This window comes from Cucurbita pepo, chromosome LG01 (assembly GCF_002806865.2).
Source record: "Cucurbita pepo subsp. pepo cultivar mu-cu-16 chromosome LG01, ASM280686v2, whole genome shotgun sequence".
NCBI classification, from domain to species: Eukaryota; Viridiplantae; Streptophyta; class Magnoliopsida; order Cucurbitales; family Cucurbitaceae; genus Cucurbita; species Cucurbita pepo.
This window is the reverse complement of record NC_036638.1, coordinates 4,319,344-4,334,580: the sequence shown is the minus strand read 5'-3', so window position 1 is coordinate 4,334,580 and position 15,237 is coordinate 4,319,344. Positions and strand designations below refer to the sequence as shown.

General features: G+C 36.0%; 4 protein-coding genes and 2 non-coding genes across 9 annotated transcripts; 4 read left to right on the top strand and 2 right to left on the bottom strand.

Annotated features, from left to right (window-relative positions):
• Positions 1-378: 378 nt before the first annotated feature.
• LOC111780134 (peroxidase 17) lies at positions 379-2,992 on the bottom strand. The gene is made up of 3 exons (XM_023660476.1): positions 2,680-2,992; positions 2,373-2,564; positions 379-1,425 (listed from the first exon to the last, which is right to left on the bottom strand). Exons 1-3 carry the CDS (start codon positions 2,875-2,877, stop codon positions 844-846), a joined length of 972 nt encoding a protein of 323 aa, XP_023516244.1. The 5' UTR covers positions 2,878-2,992; the 3' UTR covers positions 379-843.
• Positions 2,993-4,270: 1,278 nt separating this feature from the next.
• TRNAY-GUA lies at positions 4,271-4,363 on the top strand. Its single transcript has 2 exons — positions 4,271-4,307; positions 4,328-4,363. It is a non-coding gene; the product is annotated as a tRNA-Tyr (tRNA).
• A 113-nt stretch (positions 4,364-4,476) lies between these two features.
• Positions 4,477-4,569, top strand: TRNAY-GUA. Its single transcript has 2 exons — positions 4,477-4,513; positions 4,534-4,569. It is a non-coding gene; the product is annotated as a tRNA-Tyr (tRNA).
• A 52-nt stretch (positions 4,570-4,621) lies between these two features.
• On the top strand, positions 4,622-7,110 carry LOC111780219. The gene is made up of 3 exons (XM_023660592.1): positions 4,622-5,445; positions 6,126-6,236; positions 6,615-7,110. The coding sequence occupies exons 1-3, from the start codon at positions 4,795-4,797 to the stop codon at positions 6,768-6,770; spliced, it is 918 nt and encodes a 305-aa protein (XP_023516360.1). The 5' UTR covers positions 4,622-4,794; the 3' UTR covers positions 6,771-7,110.
• A 1,965-nt stretch (positions 7,111-9,075) lies between these two features.
• On the top strand, positions 9,076-12,970 carry LOC111778435 (lanC-like protein GCL1). 3 transcript variants are annotated; one of them, XM_023658268.1, is made up of 6 exons: positions 9,076-9,337; positions 9,459-9,646; positions 10,419-10,530; positions 10,753-11,223; positions 11,459-11,837; positions 12,859-12,970. In XM_023658268.1, the coding sequence occupies exons 1-5, from the start codon at positions 9,191-9,193 to the stop codon at positions 11,798-11,800; spliced, it is 1,260 nt and encodes a 419-aa protein (XP_023514036.1). In that variant the 5' UTR covers positions 9,076-9,190; the 3' UTR covers positions 11,801-11,837; positions 12,859-12,970. The 3 variants fall into 3 exon arrangements, with proteins under 3 accessions (XP_023514036.1, XP_023514045.1, XP_023514026.1); XM_023658277.1 differs by having other exon boundaries at positions 12,812-12,895; XM_023658258.1 differs by lacking the exon at positions 12,859-12,970 and having other exon boundaries at positions 11,459-11,948.
• LOC111778425 (putative WEB family protein At1g65010, chloroplastic) lies at positions 11,996-14,314 on the bottom strand. Of its 2 annotated transcripts, none has more exons than XM_023658244.1 (2): positions 14,150-14,314; positions 11,996-13,977 (listed from the first exon to the last, which is right to left on the bottom strand). In XM_023658244.1, the coding sequence occupies exon 2, from the start codon at positions 13,952-13,954 to the stop codon at positions 12,209-12,211; it is 1,746 nt and encodes a 581-aa protein (XP_023514012.1). In that variant the 5' UTR covers positions 13,955-13,977; positions 14,150-14,314; the 3' UTR covers positions 11,996-12,208. The 2 variants fall into 2 exon arrangements, with proteins under 2 accessions (XP_023514012.1, XP_023514003.1); XM_023658235.1 differs by having other exon boundaries at positions 11,996-13,972.
• Between the last annotated feature and the right edge of the window lie 923 nt (positions 14,315-15,237).

Here is a 15,237-nt window from a genome sequence, read left to right as displayed (position 1 = left end):
TTTCTTTAGAAGCTTTGGCAATGGCGGGGATTGATTCCAATGAGTGGGCTATGGATGCTGAAGAATGGGAACGAAAGGAAATGGAGAATGACATTCCGCCTCATTTATTAGCCGATGAAGACTACGAGGAAGACGAAATGAGTACTAAGTTTCCAGCCACCAGATGCAGCTGCTGCCGGAAAGATGACGGTGTTGGCGGTGTGTCCTTCTCTCCGACGATCATGTGGCATTTGAGAAAAATCACAGAGAAGAGAGATTTGAATTGCCTGAGCTCAATGGAAATAGTGACCAGCGCTGTTGTAGGGTTCCTAATGTTAATGACCATAAAGATAATAGCTTCAAAAAGATCCAAATCCTAACAAGAACTGAACAATGTAAGCTTTTCATCAAATTGTTTGATGCAATAATTTGTACAATTATCTCACATAGCCACAACCACACACACAATTGGTTGATCGTTGACCGAGGGTGGCGCGTTGTCCAAGCTGAGCCGAGTCGCACGTGATTTGAGCTGAGATCGTGTGGCTATTGGTTTAGGCTTGAGAACGAACTGGGTCGTGGGCTGTGTGAAGGCTGCTGGACTAGAGAGCTTCTAGGTTGGGCTAGGTTTTGGGCTGCTAGACAGTGGGCTTAATGGGCCGGTGTTGGATTAAATTGGACTATTGGGCTCTGACCGATGTTTAAGAGGGTAATTAGTATAAATAATTTTTTTTACATGTTTTATCTTACAAATGATGACACCTAATAAATGTAAGATAATAGATATTTTAACCTTCAAGTTCAAAGGATATAATACATGCTAATACGGTTGGGGCTATGTTATATGGTCACAGACTGGCCATGTTATATGATCACAGACTGGCCATTGACTACTCTACAATTCCTTCTAACCTCCCCCGGGTGGCCAGACTGCAAGTCACCCATCTTCAGCATACCCTCCACGAATGCGTTAAAAAACGCGCTTTGGTTTTTGCTGAAGTACCTCACATACCTTCGAGTTGCAGCAGATGTGTAGAGAGTTTCATCAGAATTCAAGAACCCTCTCCCACCAACCAAGTCCTTGAAGTACTGATTGTCAAAAATATAAGGTGTAGAGTCAAGGTTCATTGTGACATTTTCGTCCCCACCTTGAGGGCATTGCTTAAAGAGCTCTTCTCTGAAGCCCGGCTCAATGGCCGGGTCTGGCCTCCCAGTACCTGACTGATTGTAGAGCCGAAACATGATGGAGAAACATCGGCCTTGGCCGATGGAGTGGGAACCTGAAAGAGAAACCAGATCTTTAACAGATAAGTTGTATTTGTTGAAGAGGTCAATGAGAGAGCTTGCATTGGCTCTTGGACTTGGCATGATCTGGTTTGAGTCCTCTTGGCTTGCTGTTAAGCTGTCCAGCCTACCTAATCTCACTGTCCAGTTGGGGCCGCCTGTCTGAATGGAGACAAACATGATACACGAAGAGATATCATAGTGAGGAGAAAGTATTGGATGAGGTTGTCAAACTATGACTACCTTTATAATCGTTAGATATAGATCCAAAAATGTGTAGGCATCTCAGAACTATCAAATACAAACAAATACAAAAGGGAATCACATTTATAATTTCTCTCTCACATCCAACTGCCCAAAACAATTAGTCACTTTTTAGCAACATCATCTAATAATTAACTATAAAAAAGGAATAATGAATGTTTTTGGGAATGAGAAGAGGCGAAGCAGTTGGACAGATGGGGGCCAGTTATGAATTTGTGGCAGCCATTCTGGTGGAGCCTTTAAACCAAGGAAGTTACTTATTTATGCAGTACTGTCCATCTCTGCTTTACTAGTAAGCGATTGGGTACGTTACCAATCCTGTACAAGGTGTCTATTTGCTCTCTTGAAAATTTTCAAACAATTTATGAATCACTTCGTATTGTAAATCCATATAATTCTTATCGATATTGCTATAACTAAGTCATGGTGTGTAGTTTGAATTGTAATTCTACGACCCTTATTGACAAGCCTATAAAGCGTGCTACTACTACCTCCTTAAATGAATGTATCAAATAACTTTTTATAAATCCAATCACTCTGATTTGACAAAACTAATTCAGCAGATGTTTGGTTGAGGTTTACAAAGATTACAGAAAAGTAGTCCAAACTGTAAGACCGCATTGAAATTTTACATTTCAGGACTAAATTTATAATTTATAAATTAGAGCGTGGAATTTTTTTCCCTTTATGTGTGGAAAACTAGTTCTGTTTTGTGCATTTCAATGGAGGATTTGACAGAAAAATTCAGAGTGAAATATCAAGCAAACGACATAAAAATCATGGAAAAAAACCTCCGAAGAATTTCTTCTCATCCAAACCGAGCCAGAAGAATAGGAACTACTTACTAGAGCAACGGCATCTCTAGACGCCATGATAATGATATCTGCACACGAGACGATTCCAGGACAGGCCTTCTCCAACGCCTCCTTCACTTCATCAACAACTTCATAAGATCTAAGCGAATTAATGTTCGAGAGAGAGAGTTTCTCTCCAAGCATCGTCGGCGTATCATCCAGCAACATAGAAGCATCACAGCCCTGAATTAACCAAAAACAACAAAGAAACACCGATTCTCAGAAGCCAAACAGAAAAAGAAAAAAAGCAAAAAAGCAAAATCCAAGAAGAAAAGAAACAGAGTTGAAGAAGGATTACATTAACAAAGCAATCATGAAATTGGAAGCGCATAACAGAGGCAACACTTCGAGGCTCTCTGATCAGAGCTTTGTGCATCACAGTCCGGACGATGGATTCCGCGTGAGGGCATGACTCGGCGTAGTAATCGGGGCGGAGTTTGGGCGGAGAAACAGATGGGACGTGGAAGAAGAGAGGGAGGAGGAAGAGAGAGAACATGCTTTTGGGTAGTGGTTGCGCGTTGGGAATGCAATTCTTCCGATATGGCAACCGAGTAGATCTTTTTATAGCAGCAGCATCAAAAGCTTTGAGCTACTTCTGGACGCAAGCTCAGTGGACGAAGTGTGGGTAATAATACTGGTTTCTTTTCTTTTTCTTTTTATTTATTTATTTATTTATTTATTTATTATTATTATTATTATTATTATTATTATTATTATTATTATTATTATTATTATTTTAGTCCAGACTACACAAAAACTACTTTTTGAGGATGGGTCATAGCCTCGTGTTATTTATTTATTTATTTTTCATTATTATTGTGATTACAAATATATAAATATTTATATTTAAAAGTTATATATTTAATGATTTAATGATTTAATAATTTAAATTATGTGGCTCGACATTGTACCAGAGATTCCGACAAAGAATCTCTTTTTAAGGAGAATATTCTTAATTTTTTTAAATAAAATAATATTGTCATGATACAATTTTCTTAAAAACTTTTATTATCCCTATAAATTTCTTGTAAAAAAATGTATACAATGAGAAATTTAACATGATTCTAAGTTAGGTCAAAGAATAAAATAAGGTAGGTACGGGATTAAAAAATATACCAGTATTTTTCAATTATATTCTACTATAAAATGTGAAAATAGATCGAGGAGAAATTAGTAATTTGATAGAGATTTAAATAATAGTAATTTGATAGAGATTTAAATAATAAATGAAGTCAGTGAAAATTTGAATTTTAGAGGAACTCTTAGAGATCAAAAACTTCCATCAAATTTATTATTCTTTATTATATAGATGATAATATTATTGTTTTATTTATTTAAAAAAAAAAAAAAAGCAAAAGAAATTACTGAGAGTTCAAATATATATATTAAAAAATATTTAGGTACTGGCCAAATAGTAACTCATTTAAAAAAGATTCCTTTTGGCCTTATCCCTTTAAGATGTGTCTTCAGACACGTGGCTTTAATTCATAGGCTATCAAATAGTAACTCATTTCCACAATTTCCCTCCTTTCCCTTATATTTAATTATGAAATTGTTGCAATCAAATATTTAAATATTATAAATGGTACATAAATCAATTTTGTTCCAATTAAACTTTCGAAGTACAATTATTATTATTGAAATGCTAAAATTTACCTAAATACATAAGATATATGTGTGTGAGAATGCCAATGATAGTGAAATAAGTAAATAAAGAAAATTTATAATAAATATAAATAAATAATATTACTCACCTTCGAGAGATTATTAATTTATTAAAGCTATGTTCAGACATTTGTCCAATGATATATGTTTTTAATTACTTATAAGTTTATTTCTAAATTGTTCATTATGTTATATATACTTTATATTAAAAAATGCAACAGAATCCGACCTTAGCTCAGTTGGTAAAGCGGAGGACTGTAGTTTGAAGTTTCCAAATAGCCATCCTTAGGTCGCTGGTTCGAATCCGGCAGGTCGGATATTTTTGTATTTTCGTACAAATTAGAAGCTTAATGGTTTATTTAACCTACTCTAAAAAAAATCTCTTTATAATAAATTATACCTTATAATAATCTGGAATCTTTATCAACAGCCGACCTTAGCTCAGTTGGTAGAGCGGAGGACTGTAGTTTGAAATTTCCAAATAGTCATCCTTAGGTCGCTGGTTCGAATCCGGCAGGTCGGACTTTTTTTCGCATCTTTTTTAATCTATTTACAAATTATTGAGTAACTCGGTGAGCTCGCTCGCTTTTCTCTCTGATGTTTGAAAATGGTCATGAGGTCCACTGTAAGCATCTGAGCGACCAAAAATCTCTATCGATGGTTCCGATGCTTCTACCCATCTTCATTCCAGAGAGGAACGATTAAACGTCTTCAACAAACACAACTTCCCATCCCCATTTCTTCACAAATGTCATTGTCTTCTCAAAATCTCTTCAGATGTTCGAACCGTTTGAAGTTTTGTAGCTTCACAAACTCCCTTCCCAGAAGCAACACTTCTTTATCTCTCCCGATTGCATCTCGATTCCTCACAAACCTATGCCAATTCCACGTTCATACGCATAAGCTACAAAACCCTAACAATTTAAGCTCCTTACGGAGTTACTGTCATTATGGCATTGGAGTTTTTGAATCCGAAGACATTGAGCAGAGTGACGACAGAGGAGGTGATTTCAATTTAGAGTCGGTTCTTTTGTTCTCTGAATTGTTTTCTCTCTTTGCTTCGGCTGTTTTCTTGGTTGGGTTTGTTGTGAATTTTGTGGGTTCGAGTTCGAAGAAGGCGCTTTGGGTGTTGATAGGAGATAGGGGTTTGGTGTGGGGGTTTCCTTTACTAGTGGCTACGGTTGTTCTTAATACGTGGATTCGAAGGCGGCAGTGGAGACGAGTATGTGGGGAAAAAGCGAGCGGTGGGTTGAAGGTGAATTTGCTGGATAGGATTGAGAAATTAGAGGAGGATTTAAGGAGCTCAACGACTGTGATTCGGGCCTTGTCTAGAAAGCTTGAGAAATTGGGCATAAGGTTTTTGGTCACACGAAAATCTGTGAGGGATTCAATTGCTGAGGTATTCTTATCTACTTTCTTTTTTTTGCTTGTGCTCTTTATTGGTAATCATATCATGTTTCTTTGATGGATAATAACTGGTCTTCTGCATTTTTAATCATGCTGAGTTCCTGTCGACTTAGTATACTTTGAGAGATTCAGTAAAAATTCAAGCATTGTGGTGAGTTAACAGTATCAAGAATGAGAAATGGAGATTAATCTATATGCTCATCATCTTATAGTCGAAAATTGAACGTGTTCTAATTCTACGTACATTATACATGTACATGATCATATATTTAATCAAGTGTTCGTACATATAGTTTTTTAAGCTGGATTAATTGTGGGTACATATATATATGGATTCATAAGATGGAATGTATGGCATAGATGTTTTCATTGGGCCCCTGTAAGAAATAGGATGTCTTTGGTGTGTTTAAAACAAATGCGTGGAGAAGGAAGAAAAGAAAGAGAGCTTGAGAGAAAGTGATGAATTCAATTTGATTCGTTGAAGAATTTTGATATAATTGACTTCGTTTCTTCTCAAGTAAATCTTATTTGATTACTTTTTCAGCGTATGTTTTGTTTTTCATTTGTTTTTATGTTTTTGTGTTTGCCCATTTTTCTTTAACAAAGAGTGTGAAATCTAACGTTGAACTAACGCTTTTCCACAAACCTCTAATTGTTTGTACGCTATTAAAGTCTGCAGCTTTAGCTCAAAGAAATTCTGAGGACACTCGAACTTTGGTAATGCAAGAAGATGTTCTTGAAAAAGAACTCCTAGAAATTCAAAAGGTCTTACTGGCCATGCAGGTAAACGTTAAAATGATTGTTGAAACCAATAAACAAAACTCTGGTTATTTGAAATTTAATACCCTTTATATGCCGTATATTGGATGGATGTATGAGAGAGTATGAGGGTTGCTTGGTTTCAATGTGTTATATATACCGATTTCACAAGTAATAGGTTACTATAGACGATGAGGAATTCTTAATTTTTTCTTTGTACTAATTTAATTACGGAATCTGTATCAGAAGCAGATTATGAAGTTAGTCTTCCATGAAAATCAGGTTGATTTCGATAGGATTTCGACGTTGATGTGTCGATTATGTACTATCTTTTAAGAGTAGGGTTAAACGACGAAGTTGGTTAAAAACTGATTGTAATCTCTGCACTGAGTTCATTTGTAGGAGCAGCATCAAAAGCAACTTGAACTGATTATTGCAATAGGTGAAAAAGAGAAGCTGTTGAAAAGTAAACAGAGACATGATCAAGAACCAACAAGAACTCAAAGGCAGAATTCTGCCAATGAGGAGTCAAAAGAGCTGGAAGCTTATGGAATCTGAGCTAGGATCCTCATCAAAATGCCCCTCTATTATCATTGTAGACAACAAAAATCTCACTGAATTGCGGCTCTTCACAACTAGTGGTTATGATCATATAGCTTTCACTCGGACGCAAGGATTCTAGGAGGAATTGCTTTTGTTTTTTGTTTTTTGTTTTTTGTTTTTTGTTTTTTTTTTTTTTTTTCCCACCTTCTCTAACATGGGATTCCTCCGGTTGGTGAAAAAGAAGGGTTTAATATGCTACCACTTAGACCCGTATTCACAAAAATAATGTAATAATTGTTTCATATTTCTTCTAGCAGGTTAAACATACATGTCAAACGGAGCACAACTCAATTGGTTAAAGCATATGTTCTCAACCAACTTGCCAAAGGTTCAATCACTCATCCCCTTNAAAAAAAAAGGAAAAAAAGATGCAACATGGCTAAGATAGAGGTGCATTATGATAGATTGTTTTTCCATGGGACTGAATGGAAAAGGTAGACAGTAAAGGTGGGTTGTTCTGTATTTATGATGTTGTGGGCGCTGCTTCATGTTGTTGATTTGGTTGCCTGCCTATCATATCATATCTTGTGTAGAAAGGATCTTACTGGAGAGAGTGATAGAGTGAACATGTGGTGCTTATTAGACGAAGAGTGTTGGGAACCACATATTTTAGAGAAAGGAAGAATAGTCGGTGGGAGTGGCTTATTAGAATTGATAGAGACTTGTTGATAATGTAGGGGTACAATCAAATTTCCATCTATTAATAAACATGTAGAGGATGATAAACGTAAGGTTTGGACTTGGTTTGTCATTTAACTCGTTCGGTTTAGATGTGATAATTATGCTTTCGAGAAGGATGAGAGATTACTAAAAGTTCATAATGATTTAGTTCCTAACAACCTTGAATTTCTAGTGTAGTAACTTTGTGTAGTTAAGACGAGTTTATAACATCGATAGTGACGATTGAAAACTTGTAGAATCGTCGAGATTTGTTTCATTTTCATTTTTCTTTTCTTATTTATAATAACTTGAATAATGTTAGTTGAGAATTTTACTTCATATATCATTGTGAATTACCAATTTCAATTTTTTCTTTGGAGTTGAGTTGAAACCTATTCTTTTCTGTTTGGGTGTGAATTATTTATGAGATTAATATAAGGTTAGTTTTGACCCTACTATATTACTTATATCTATTACTTATATCTATTGATACACTTTCGAAATCCAGTAACAGGTTGTCTAACGTACGTGTAGGATATTAAACCTTATATAGGTGCCACCATGATTTAAACTTATTTCCTCTAATGTCTTCATTATTCTCGTTATAATTAAAGCACATTTTTTATGGTTTATTTAAAATATTTTTGAAAGATACTCAGCACATCATTTTTATTTTATTTTTTGATCAAAATGCCCTCAACGAAAAATAAGTAATATATTCTTCTTGCAAGTCACGTCCTTTTAGTGAACATATTCCTTAATTGAACATATATTTCTCTTCCAATTTTTTTTTTTTTGGTCAAGATGCCCTTATTTCTGATGTTAAATAACTTGTGCCTCAAAATAAAATGGCTAAGAATGGTTTTTTTTTTCCTATAAAAATGCTATCAAATTTTCATAAAATAGTTGGATGACAATCCAAATAAAGTTCACAACTATATATTGTATTAATAATTAAAATTTTATAAAATTCAAATATTCACGAGTCCCAACACATCACTAACAATGGTTGCAAAAGTCAAATATTCTTATTTTCATAGTAATCTTAAAAGTAAAGTCGTGTTAGGTAGATGGATTGGTTAGATTCTCACGGTCATAAGAACATAATTAATTACATAATTCCTTATAATAATGAATGGTGGCAATTTTATGTATATATTTTAATAAATTAAATAATTGCAATGGAATAATTAAATAAAGAACCTTTTTAATTTATTGTTCTTTTATTTATTAATAATGAATTTATCTTACCAATTTAATCAAAAGCTAGTTTACGAATTTTTTGGATTTATGTTTATATAATTATGAAATATATTTTTTGTAGCTTGATAAAAAGATAAATTTTGGAAGATAATGCCACTCGTATAAATCTTTAATTTTTTGGGAGATTAAATTAAAAGGTAAATAATGAAACCATAAGAAAAAAATATAAATACTTTTAAAAGATAAAGTAAAAAGATAAAATTATGCTTAGGGTTCGTTTTTCACATTTCATTATCTTGTAAAGTTACAGAGAGTAAAAAGTTAAAAGAGGAAAATAAAGAATAAAAAACATTATTCGCGTGTAAGAAACAGATAAAACTAAATAGCGGTAGTGGCAGACAGAGAATCGAAATCCACAGATTCGACCTCTTCAAACCGCCATTGATTCCCTTAGTCTCTCATTCTCAATCTCTCTGCTACAAAAGTTTCTTCGAGAAAAGCGGATTTCCAGAATGTCGTCGGCGATGGAGTTCGCGTCGTCGCAAGAGGAGCGAGAAGGAGGAGGAGAAATGACCGAACAGCTGGATTTGATTCCGGTCAAGAGGCTTCTGCTTCCTCGTGAGTTATTTCTCTCTACGGCCGTTTCTTTGAAGAATCAGGTTGGTTCCTTCTTTTCTTCTACACTACCGGAACTCGCGGAATCGATGTAGATCACAACACTGTGCCCTAACGCTGTCTGAACGGAACTAATTTTTTGCTCTCTGTGCTTGAATTTGTTAGGTTGTGGAAGTCACTTGGAAACGACGTCGTGACGATAACATCGGCGTTGATCCGACGGCCTACACTGGCCTCCTTGGAACAGCGTTAACCTGCCTGAGGTCGTACGAGGCCACCGGTAGCCTTCCGGACTTGCACTTGTGCTCCGATATCGTCGACACCTGTTCTCTTGCAGCACGTGCCTCGCACAGGTGATCACGTGATCTTGCTTTCCTTTTTTCATATTTAAAAATAATATATGATGATTAATTATTATTACGAAGTGGGTTGTTTTATGTCCGGTGATACTAATTAACGAAAAAGAAACGGAACGGGAAGTTAATAAATAAATAAATAATATATATATAGGATGAGGTAGTTTTAGTTGAAATTTTGGAATTTAGGGATTTAAATTAATTTTTTTAAAATAATAAGAAACCAAGAAGAAAAGATGAAAAATCATGGAAATTGTATTTTTGTAAATAAATAATTTGGGGGAATATGTTTCTTATCCTGCAATTATTTTATTTGATATTCGTGGAAATATTTTATTAAGAAAAACTTTGCCTGTTATTCTGATAGAATACAATCATTTTCTTTAGCCAAAATTCTCACTTTATAATTAAAAAAATAAGATATTCTCCAAAAGATCAGATCAACAGAATATGATTTAAAAATGATAAGATCTTGATTATTGAATTGTCTTTGACAGTCTCATTTTCCAAAAAAAAAAAAAAGAAATATATATATATATATATATGTAGACAATATTATCTTTTTAAAAGACTGTCAAGCATCAAAGCTGTATTACACACGTGATAATTTACCAGGAAGATAAATATCTTCTCAACATTTGACAGGTGTCACCGTCTAGAAATGGAAGACAAAAAAATAAAGGGTGGGCCCACTTATATATATATATATATATATATATATATATTTTATATTTTTTGTATGTTAAATAATAAATATTGTTTTCCACAGGCACTTGACGTTTTTGTGTGGTAGAGTAGGAGTGTATGCTGTTGGCGCCGTGGTATCTCATTACATGGGGGATCCCCAAAGGCTCGACATGTTCTTCAATCTTTTTCTGCAGGTCTCATCTCTTCTTTTCTCAATTTAATATCTTCTTTTTTTTTTCTTTTTTTTCTTTTTTTCCTCCCAGAAAAAGCCATTTGCTTGATCAGAAACAATTTATTATTACCATTTTTGGAAGCATATAAAGATTCGAGCATGATTTTCTTCATCAATGTGATTTCAGTTCAAAGTCCAATAATGTTGCAAACAGTGGCCTAAAATATTTTGAAACATTTTATAGGCTGCACAAGAGAAAGCTCTCCCAATTGGACCTGAGGAAGGAGGTTTTGGAATGTCATATGATCTCCTTTATGGGCGAGCTGGGTTCTTATGGGCTGCCTTGTTCATAAATAAGCATCTTGGAGAGCAGAAGTTTCCCCATGATCTTCTCATGTCTATAGTTGATGCTGTATTAGCAGGTGGAAGGGTGGGCGCATCCGATAATCCAGACTGCCCTCTGATGTACCGATGGCACGGGACGAGATATTATGGTGCAGCCAACGGCCTAGCTGGTATCTTGCACGTACTTCTCCATTTCCCCCTTTCAAATGAGGATGCTGATGATGTTAAGAGGACGTTGAGATATCTGATAAGCAAAAGGTTTCCACATTGTGGTAACTACCCCTCAAGTGAAGGAAACCCCAGGGACAAATTTGTTCAATGGTCTCATGGGGCAACTGGCATAGGCATTACCCTTTGCAAGGCTTCGCAGGTTTGGTCCCTTTCAATGCTCACCTAGTATCTCTTTTCATGGGTCAGCTTAGACCATGTTGCATGTTGATTAAGGGTTAATGTAATTGCATCATGTTGATTAAGGGTTAATAAAAAGGGTTAATCTGGGCTTGTTCATAAGGAATCTGTTGATGAACTGTATTGGAAAGCTTTATATTCCTGGAATACATAAGGAGGTAACTGAATTGATGGAAGCTCGTTTACTCACATTTCAGGTTTTCCATGAAGACAGAGAATTTAGGGATGCTGCGATTGAAGCAGGGGAAGTAGTATGGAAAAATGGATTGGTCAAGGAAGTTGGACTCGCAGACGGTGTTTCTGGGAATGCGTACGCCTTCCTTTCCCTTCATCGCCTTACCGGAGAGAGCGAGTATGAAGAAAGAGCCAGAGCATTTGGAACCTACTTGTATCATAATGCTAGCAAGCTTGTTGGTGCCGAAAGCCAAAATGGAGGTGACCGTCTTTACTCTCTTTTTCATGGTCTAGCTGGAACTGCTTGCCTTTGGTTCGATCTGTGTAAGCCCGAGGAGTCGAGGTTCCCTGGTTATGAATTGTAGTTCGAGCTCAACTCATGTGGTTAGCATCTTCTTTAAGGTATGAAATTTGTATATTATGCCACTGATGATAATCTTCTGATGTTTTGATGTTACGGACATGATAGTTTTAACCATCTAAGAACAGCAATGTCAACGATTATTTGCACAATGCGTAGGATGAGTTTTCAAATAGGGATGTCTACAATTACAACTTCATTGGAGAGTTTCAAATTAGAAACCCTTTGAATCCAAAACTATATCCAACTATTCTCATTTCATTCGAGAATAAAGACATCTTTGACCCAAAAAAAAAGAGAAGAAAATAATCATAAATAAATCACAATGTAAGCTACTTGTATGAATTTACAGTACAAAAGAATTTAAGAATTGCAAATGCAAAAATGCATCAGAAAGAAAGATGACATAAGTTCATTCTGGGGATTGTTCCTTCTTCTGGAAACTCCTCCTCCTCATCAAAAGATCCCCAAATCTCCTTATCAATGCCTTCTTCTTCCTTGAATTCCTATCCCCTTCTTCTCCATCCAAATTCCCCTCTTCCAAGTGCTCAAGGTCCTCAATCTCATCGTTCAGTATATCCCTATCACCGTCGAACTGAGACAATGATCGTTTCCTCTCGTGCACCCTCCCTGAACCAGGCGAGTCCACCTCGTCGAAAATCGACCCTTTGAGCGTCTCCTCCATTTGAGGCTCTCCCTCGTCCTCTTCGACCTCCTTCTTCTTCTCTGATGTCAGCCTCATCTCCAAGAAACTGAAACTGAAAGCCTTCCCCAGCCTTCTCCCGAATGTTTCTTCCTTTTCTACTGGCGGTGGAGTCAGGCTTGGACTCGGACTCAACGGTGGCCTCGACCTCGTTATCTCCTTCTCCACCTGCTCCTTCCCTTCTTCTTTCCCCTTGTTTTCTTCTTTCCCCTTGTTTTCTTCTTTTCCATTGCTTTCTCCTCTCTTACTTGCTTCTAGCAGCTGCTTTAGCTCCTTAATCTCCTCTAATGCTGCAGCTTTGTTGACTTTCAGTGTCTCATTCTCACTGCTAACGAAATCCAATGCGTTCTCCTTCTCAGCTAAGGAGTCTTTCAGCTGTGAATTCTCTTCAATGGCGATTCCTGCAGCTTCCTTAGCCACTGTGGCTTCGTTCAAGGCCTGTTTTAGAATGTCCCTTAATTTCTTTATCTCTTCTTTTGATGTCATGTTCTTCAATTCTGCTAGCCTCAGAGTATCCATCAAACGGCGATTCTCTTGTTGAGCATTGAATCTGTCGTCTTCGGCTCTTCTTATGCAGTCTACTAAGCTTGTTTCTCTTCCACTCCATGCCAACAGAGACTCCTCTGCTTCCAATCTCAGTCTATCCACAGTGCTTTTGTACAAATCTGCCTCTCTTCTTGCCTCTTGTAGCAAAGATTTGTACTTTTCCTCTGTGTTTTTTAATGTCGTTTTCAAATAATCTGCTTCTTCTTTTGTTTTCTGTAATTCCTTTTCGGTTGTGCTGCATTTCCTTTTCAAATGATGGGCTTCTGTTGCTACCTCTTTTAATGCCATTGCTAGATCGTCCATGGCTGTTTTGTTGTTCTCCTCAGCCTCTGTGGTCACTTTTAGCTCGTTTTTTAGGACACCAAGTTGGTGTCTTGTCGATTGGAGCTCGAATTTTAGGCGTTCGAATTCATTTTTTGTTGGAATGTTGTGCGTCGGGAATTCGTTGAAATGGGTTTCGGTAGAGAATTTCACAAGTTTTTCATGAAGAGATAGGATCTCTATCTTCGATTCTTCCAGGGAAATCTTTGTCTGTTCGAGGCGCTTTGTTTGTTCTGCTAATAATTCCTTGGTTTTCTCTTCTGATTCTTTCGAATTTTGGTACTTTTTTTCGAGTTCTTGGATTCTTGTTTGGGTTTGCGATTCGAAACGTTTCAAAACAGAGAGCTCCTCTTTTTGCTTTGCCATATTAGAACTCTTCTCTGCCAATTGAAGCTCCAATTCCTTAGCCTTTTCCATGGCAGAATCTCTTTTGCTCTTCACAGATTCCAACTCAGACCTGAGCTTTGTATTGGTCTCGTCCGCCATTTTCTTCATCTCTTCAAGCTGATCATTAAGCTCGGATGAACCATTTTGTTCTTCCTCTGCCACACGAGTTTTCTCATCAGTCTTCTCCATTTGTTGATGCATCTCAGAAACTCTGATCAACTTCTCTGCGAATTTGGCAACAAAACACAAAACAGAACAAAACCCATTTCCTCAAGAAACCAAAATTTCAATAGAATCAAAAGAAATGAAGAATCTATATCGAAGAACAGGAAAATTGTAGGAAAGAGAAATGGTCAATGGGAGAAAACTAGGAGGGGAAGAGAAAAGGAAACTTACAGAATCGAAGTAGTTAAAAGAACACGCAATTCCATTCAAAGAAGAACAGCTACAAAAGTGAAAGGGATTGAAGATATGTGTGTTGGTTTGTGAATTTGGAGATTTGAGCAAAGATTGGAAGAAGAAAATAGGTTTGAGAATGAAGGAAAATCCGAAGTTGGCGGTTGTTCCAGTAAACTAATTATTGGGCTTTATATCTTTGTCAATTCTAAAAAAAAAAAAAAAATTAAAATGAGAGAGAGAGAGAGAGAGAGAGGCAGAGGAAGGACGAAGTTAATTAGGAATTGGATTTGACGTTGTCAATTGGCCTTTTTTTTTTGTTAATTATTTGTTTAATTCTTAGTTTAAGTAATAAATAATGATATCCTTAAAATATATGTTTTCTTAATTTAGTAGGTGTTTGAATGTTGTATTAAAATATAAATTTTGTCGTATAAGGTGAAATTTAGTCGTATTATTTAATAAAATCTCATAAATAATCTCGGTTAGAATGTGAACTCGAGGAAAGAAGAGATGAATGAACCAAAAACCACAATCAAATGAGAGCAGCCTTTTTCAATGTTTCAATTATAAAAACGTACGTAAGATTGTTATTAGTAAACACAAGTAACTAAATTGGAACGTTGTTGAGAAAGAAAAAACTCCCAAGCTCCTCAAACATGTTACTTAATTCATAAATTTTATTACATTTTTGAATGAAACATTTTTGAAACATTCAGTGATGTAAACTTCACACTTAAATTCATGAAAAGGAATTTGGAAGATTTGGTTCTATTTGTCTCATCATTCTCTTTAATCCAATTTACCTCTTCTAAGGCATTATTAATTAGTTTTTATTGGGTTGTTTTCTTTTAGGTATGAACAATTTATTTATAATAATTCATCCTACAATGGAAACAAAGCTCCTATGACTCTCGAGACAATAAACCAACCTCACATGCATTGTACCCCTCAACTACGTGAGCACTCCACACACCTCACCTTCAACCTCCCCGTGAGCACTCCACACACCTCACCTTCAACCTCCCCGCACGTACAGTGAATAATAACTCCATCTCTCTACGTTTACTAGATTTGGACAGAACCTC

Bases quoted from the DNA above. Each gene is read 5' to 3' on its own strand.
- LOC111780134 (XM_023660476.1), bottom strand. From the start codon at position 2,877: ATGTTCTCTCTCTTCCTCCTCCCTCTCTTCTTCCACGTCCCATCTGTT. The intron at 2,565-2,679 runs GTAATCCTTCTT...TGGTTAATTCAG, and splicing joins TTCATGATTGCTTTGTTAAT to GGCTGTGATGCTTCTATGTT. The intron at 1,426-2,372 runs GTAAGTAGTTCC...GTCTCCATTCAG, and splicing joins CTAGAGATGCCGTTGCTCTA to ACAGGCGGCCCCAACTGGAC.
- LOC111780219 (XM_023660592.1), top strand. From the start codon at position 4,795: ATGTCATTGTCTTCTCAAAATCTCTTCAGATGTTCGAACCGTTTGAAG. The intron at 5,446-6,125 runs GTATTCTTATCT...ACGCTATTAAAG, and splicing joins TGAGGGATTCAATTGCTGAG to TCTGCAGCTTTAGCTCAAAG. The intron at 6,237-6,614 runs GTAAACGTTAAA...GTTCATTTGTAG, and splicing joins AGGTCTTACTGGCCATGCAG to GAGCAGCATCAAAAGCAACT.
- LOC111778435 (XM_023658268.1), top strand. From the start codon at position 9,191: ATGTCGTCGGCGATGGAGTTCGCGTCGTCGCAAGAGGAGCGAGAAGGA. The intron at 9,338-9,458 runs GTTGGTTCCTTC...TGAATTTGTTAG, and splicing joins CCGTTTCTTTGAAGAATCAG to GTTGTGGAAGTCACTTGGAA. The intron at 9,647-10,418 runs GTGATCACGTGA...TGTTTTCCACAG, and splicing joins GCAGCACGTGCCTCGCACAG to GCACTTGACGTTTTTGTGTG.
- LOC111778425 (XM_023658244.1), bottom strand. From the start codon at position 13,954: ATGCATCAACAAATGGAGAAGACTGATGAGAAAACTCGTGTGGCAGAG.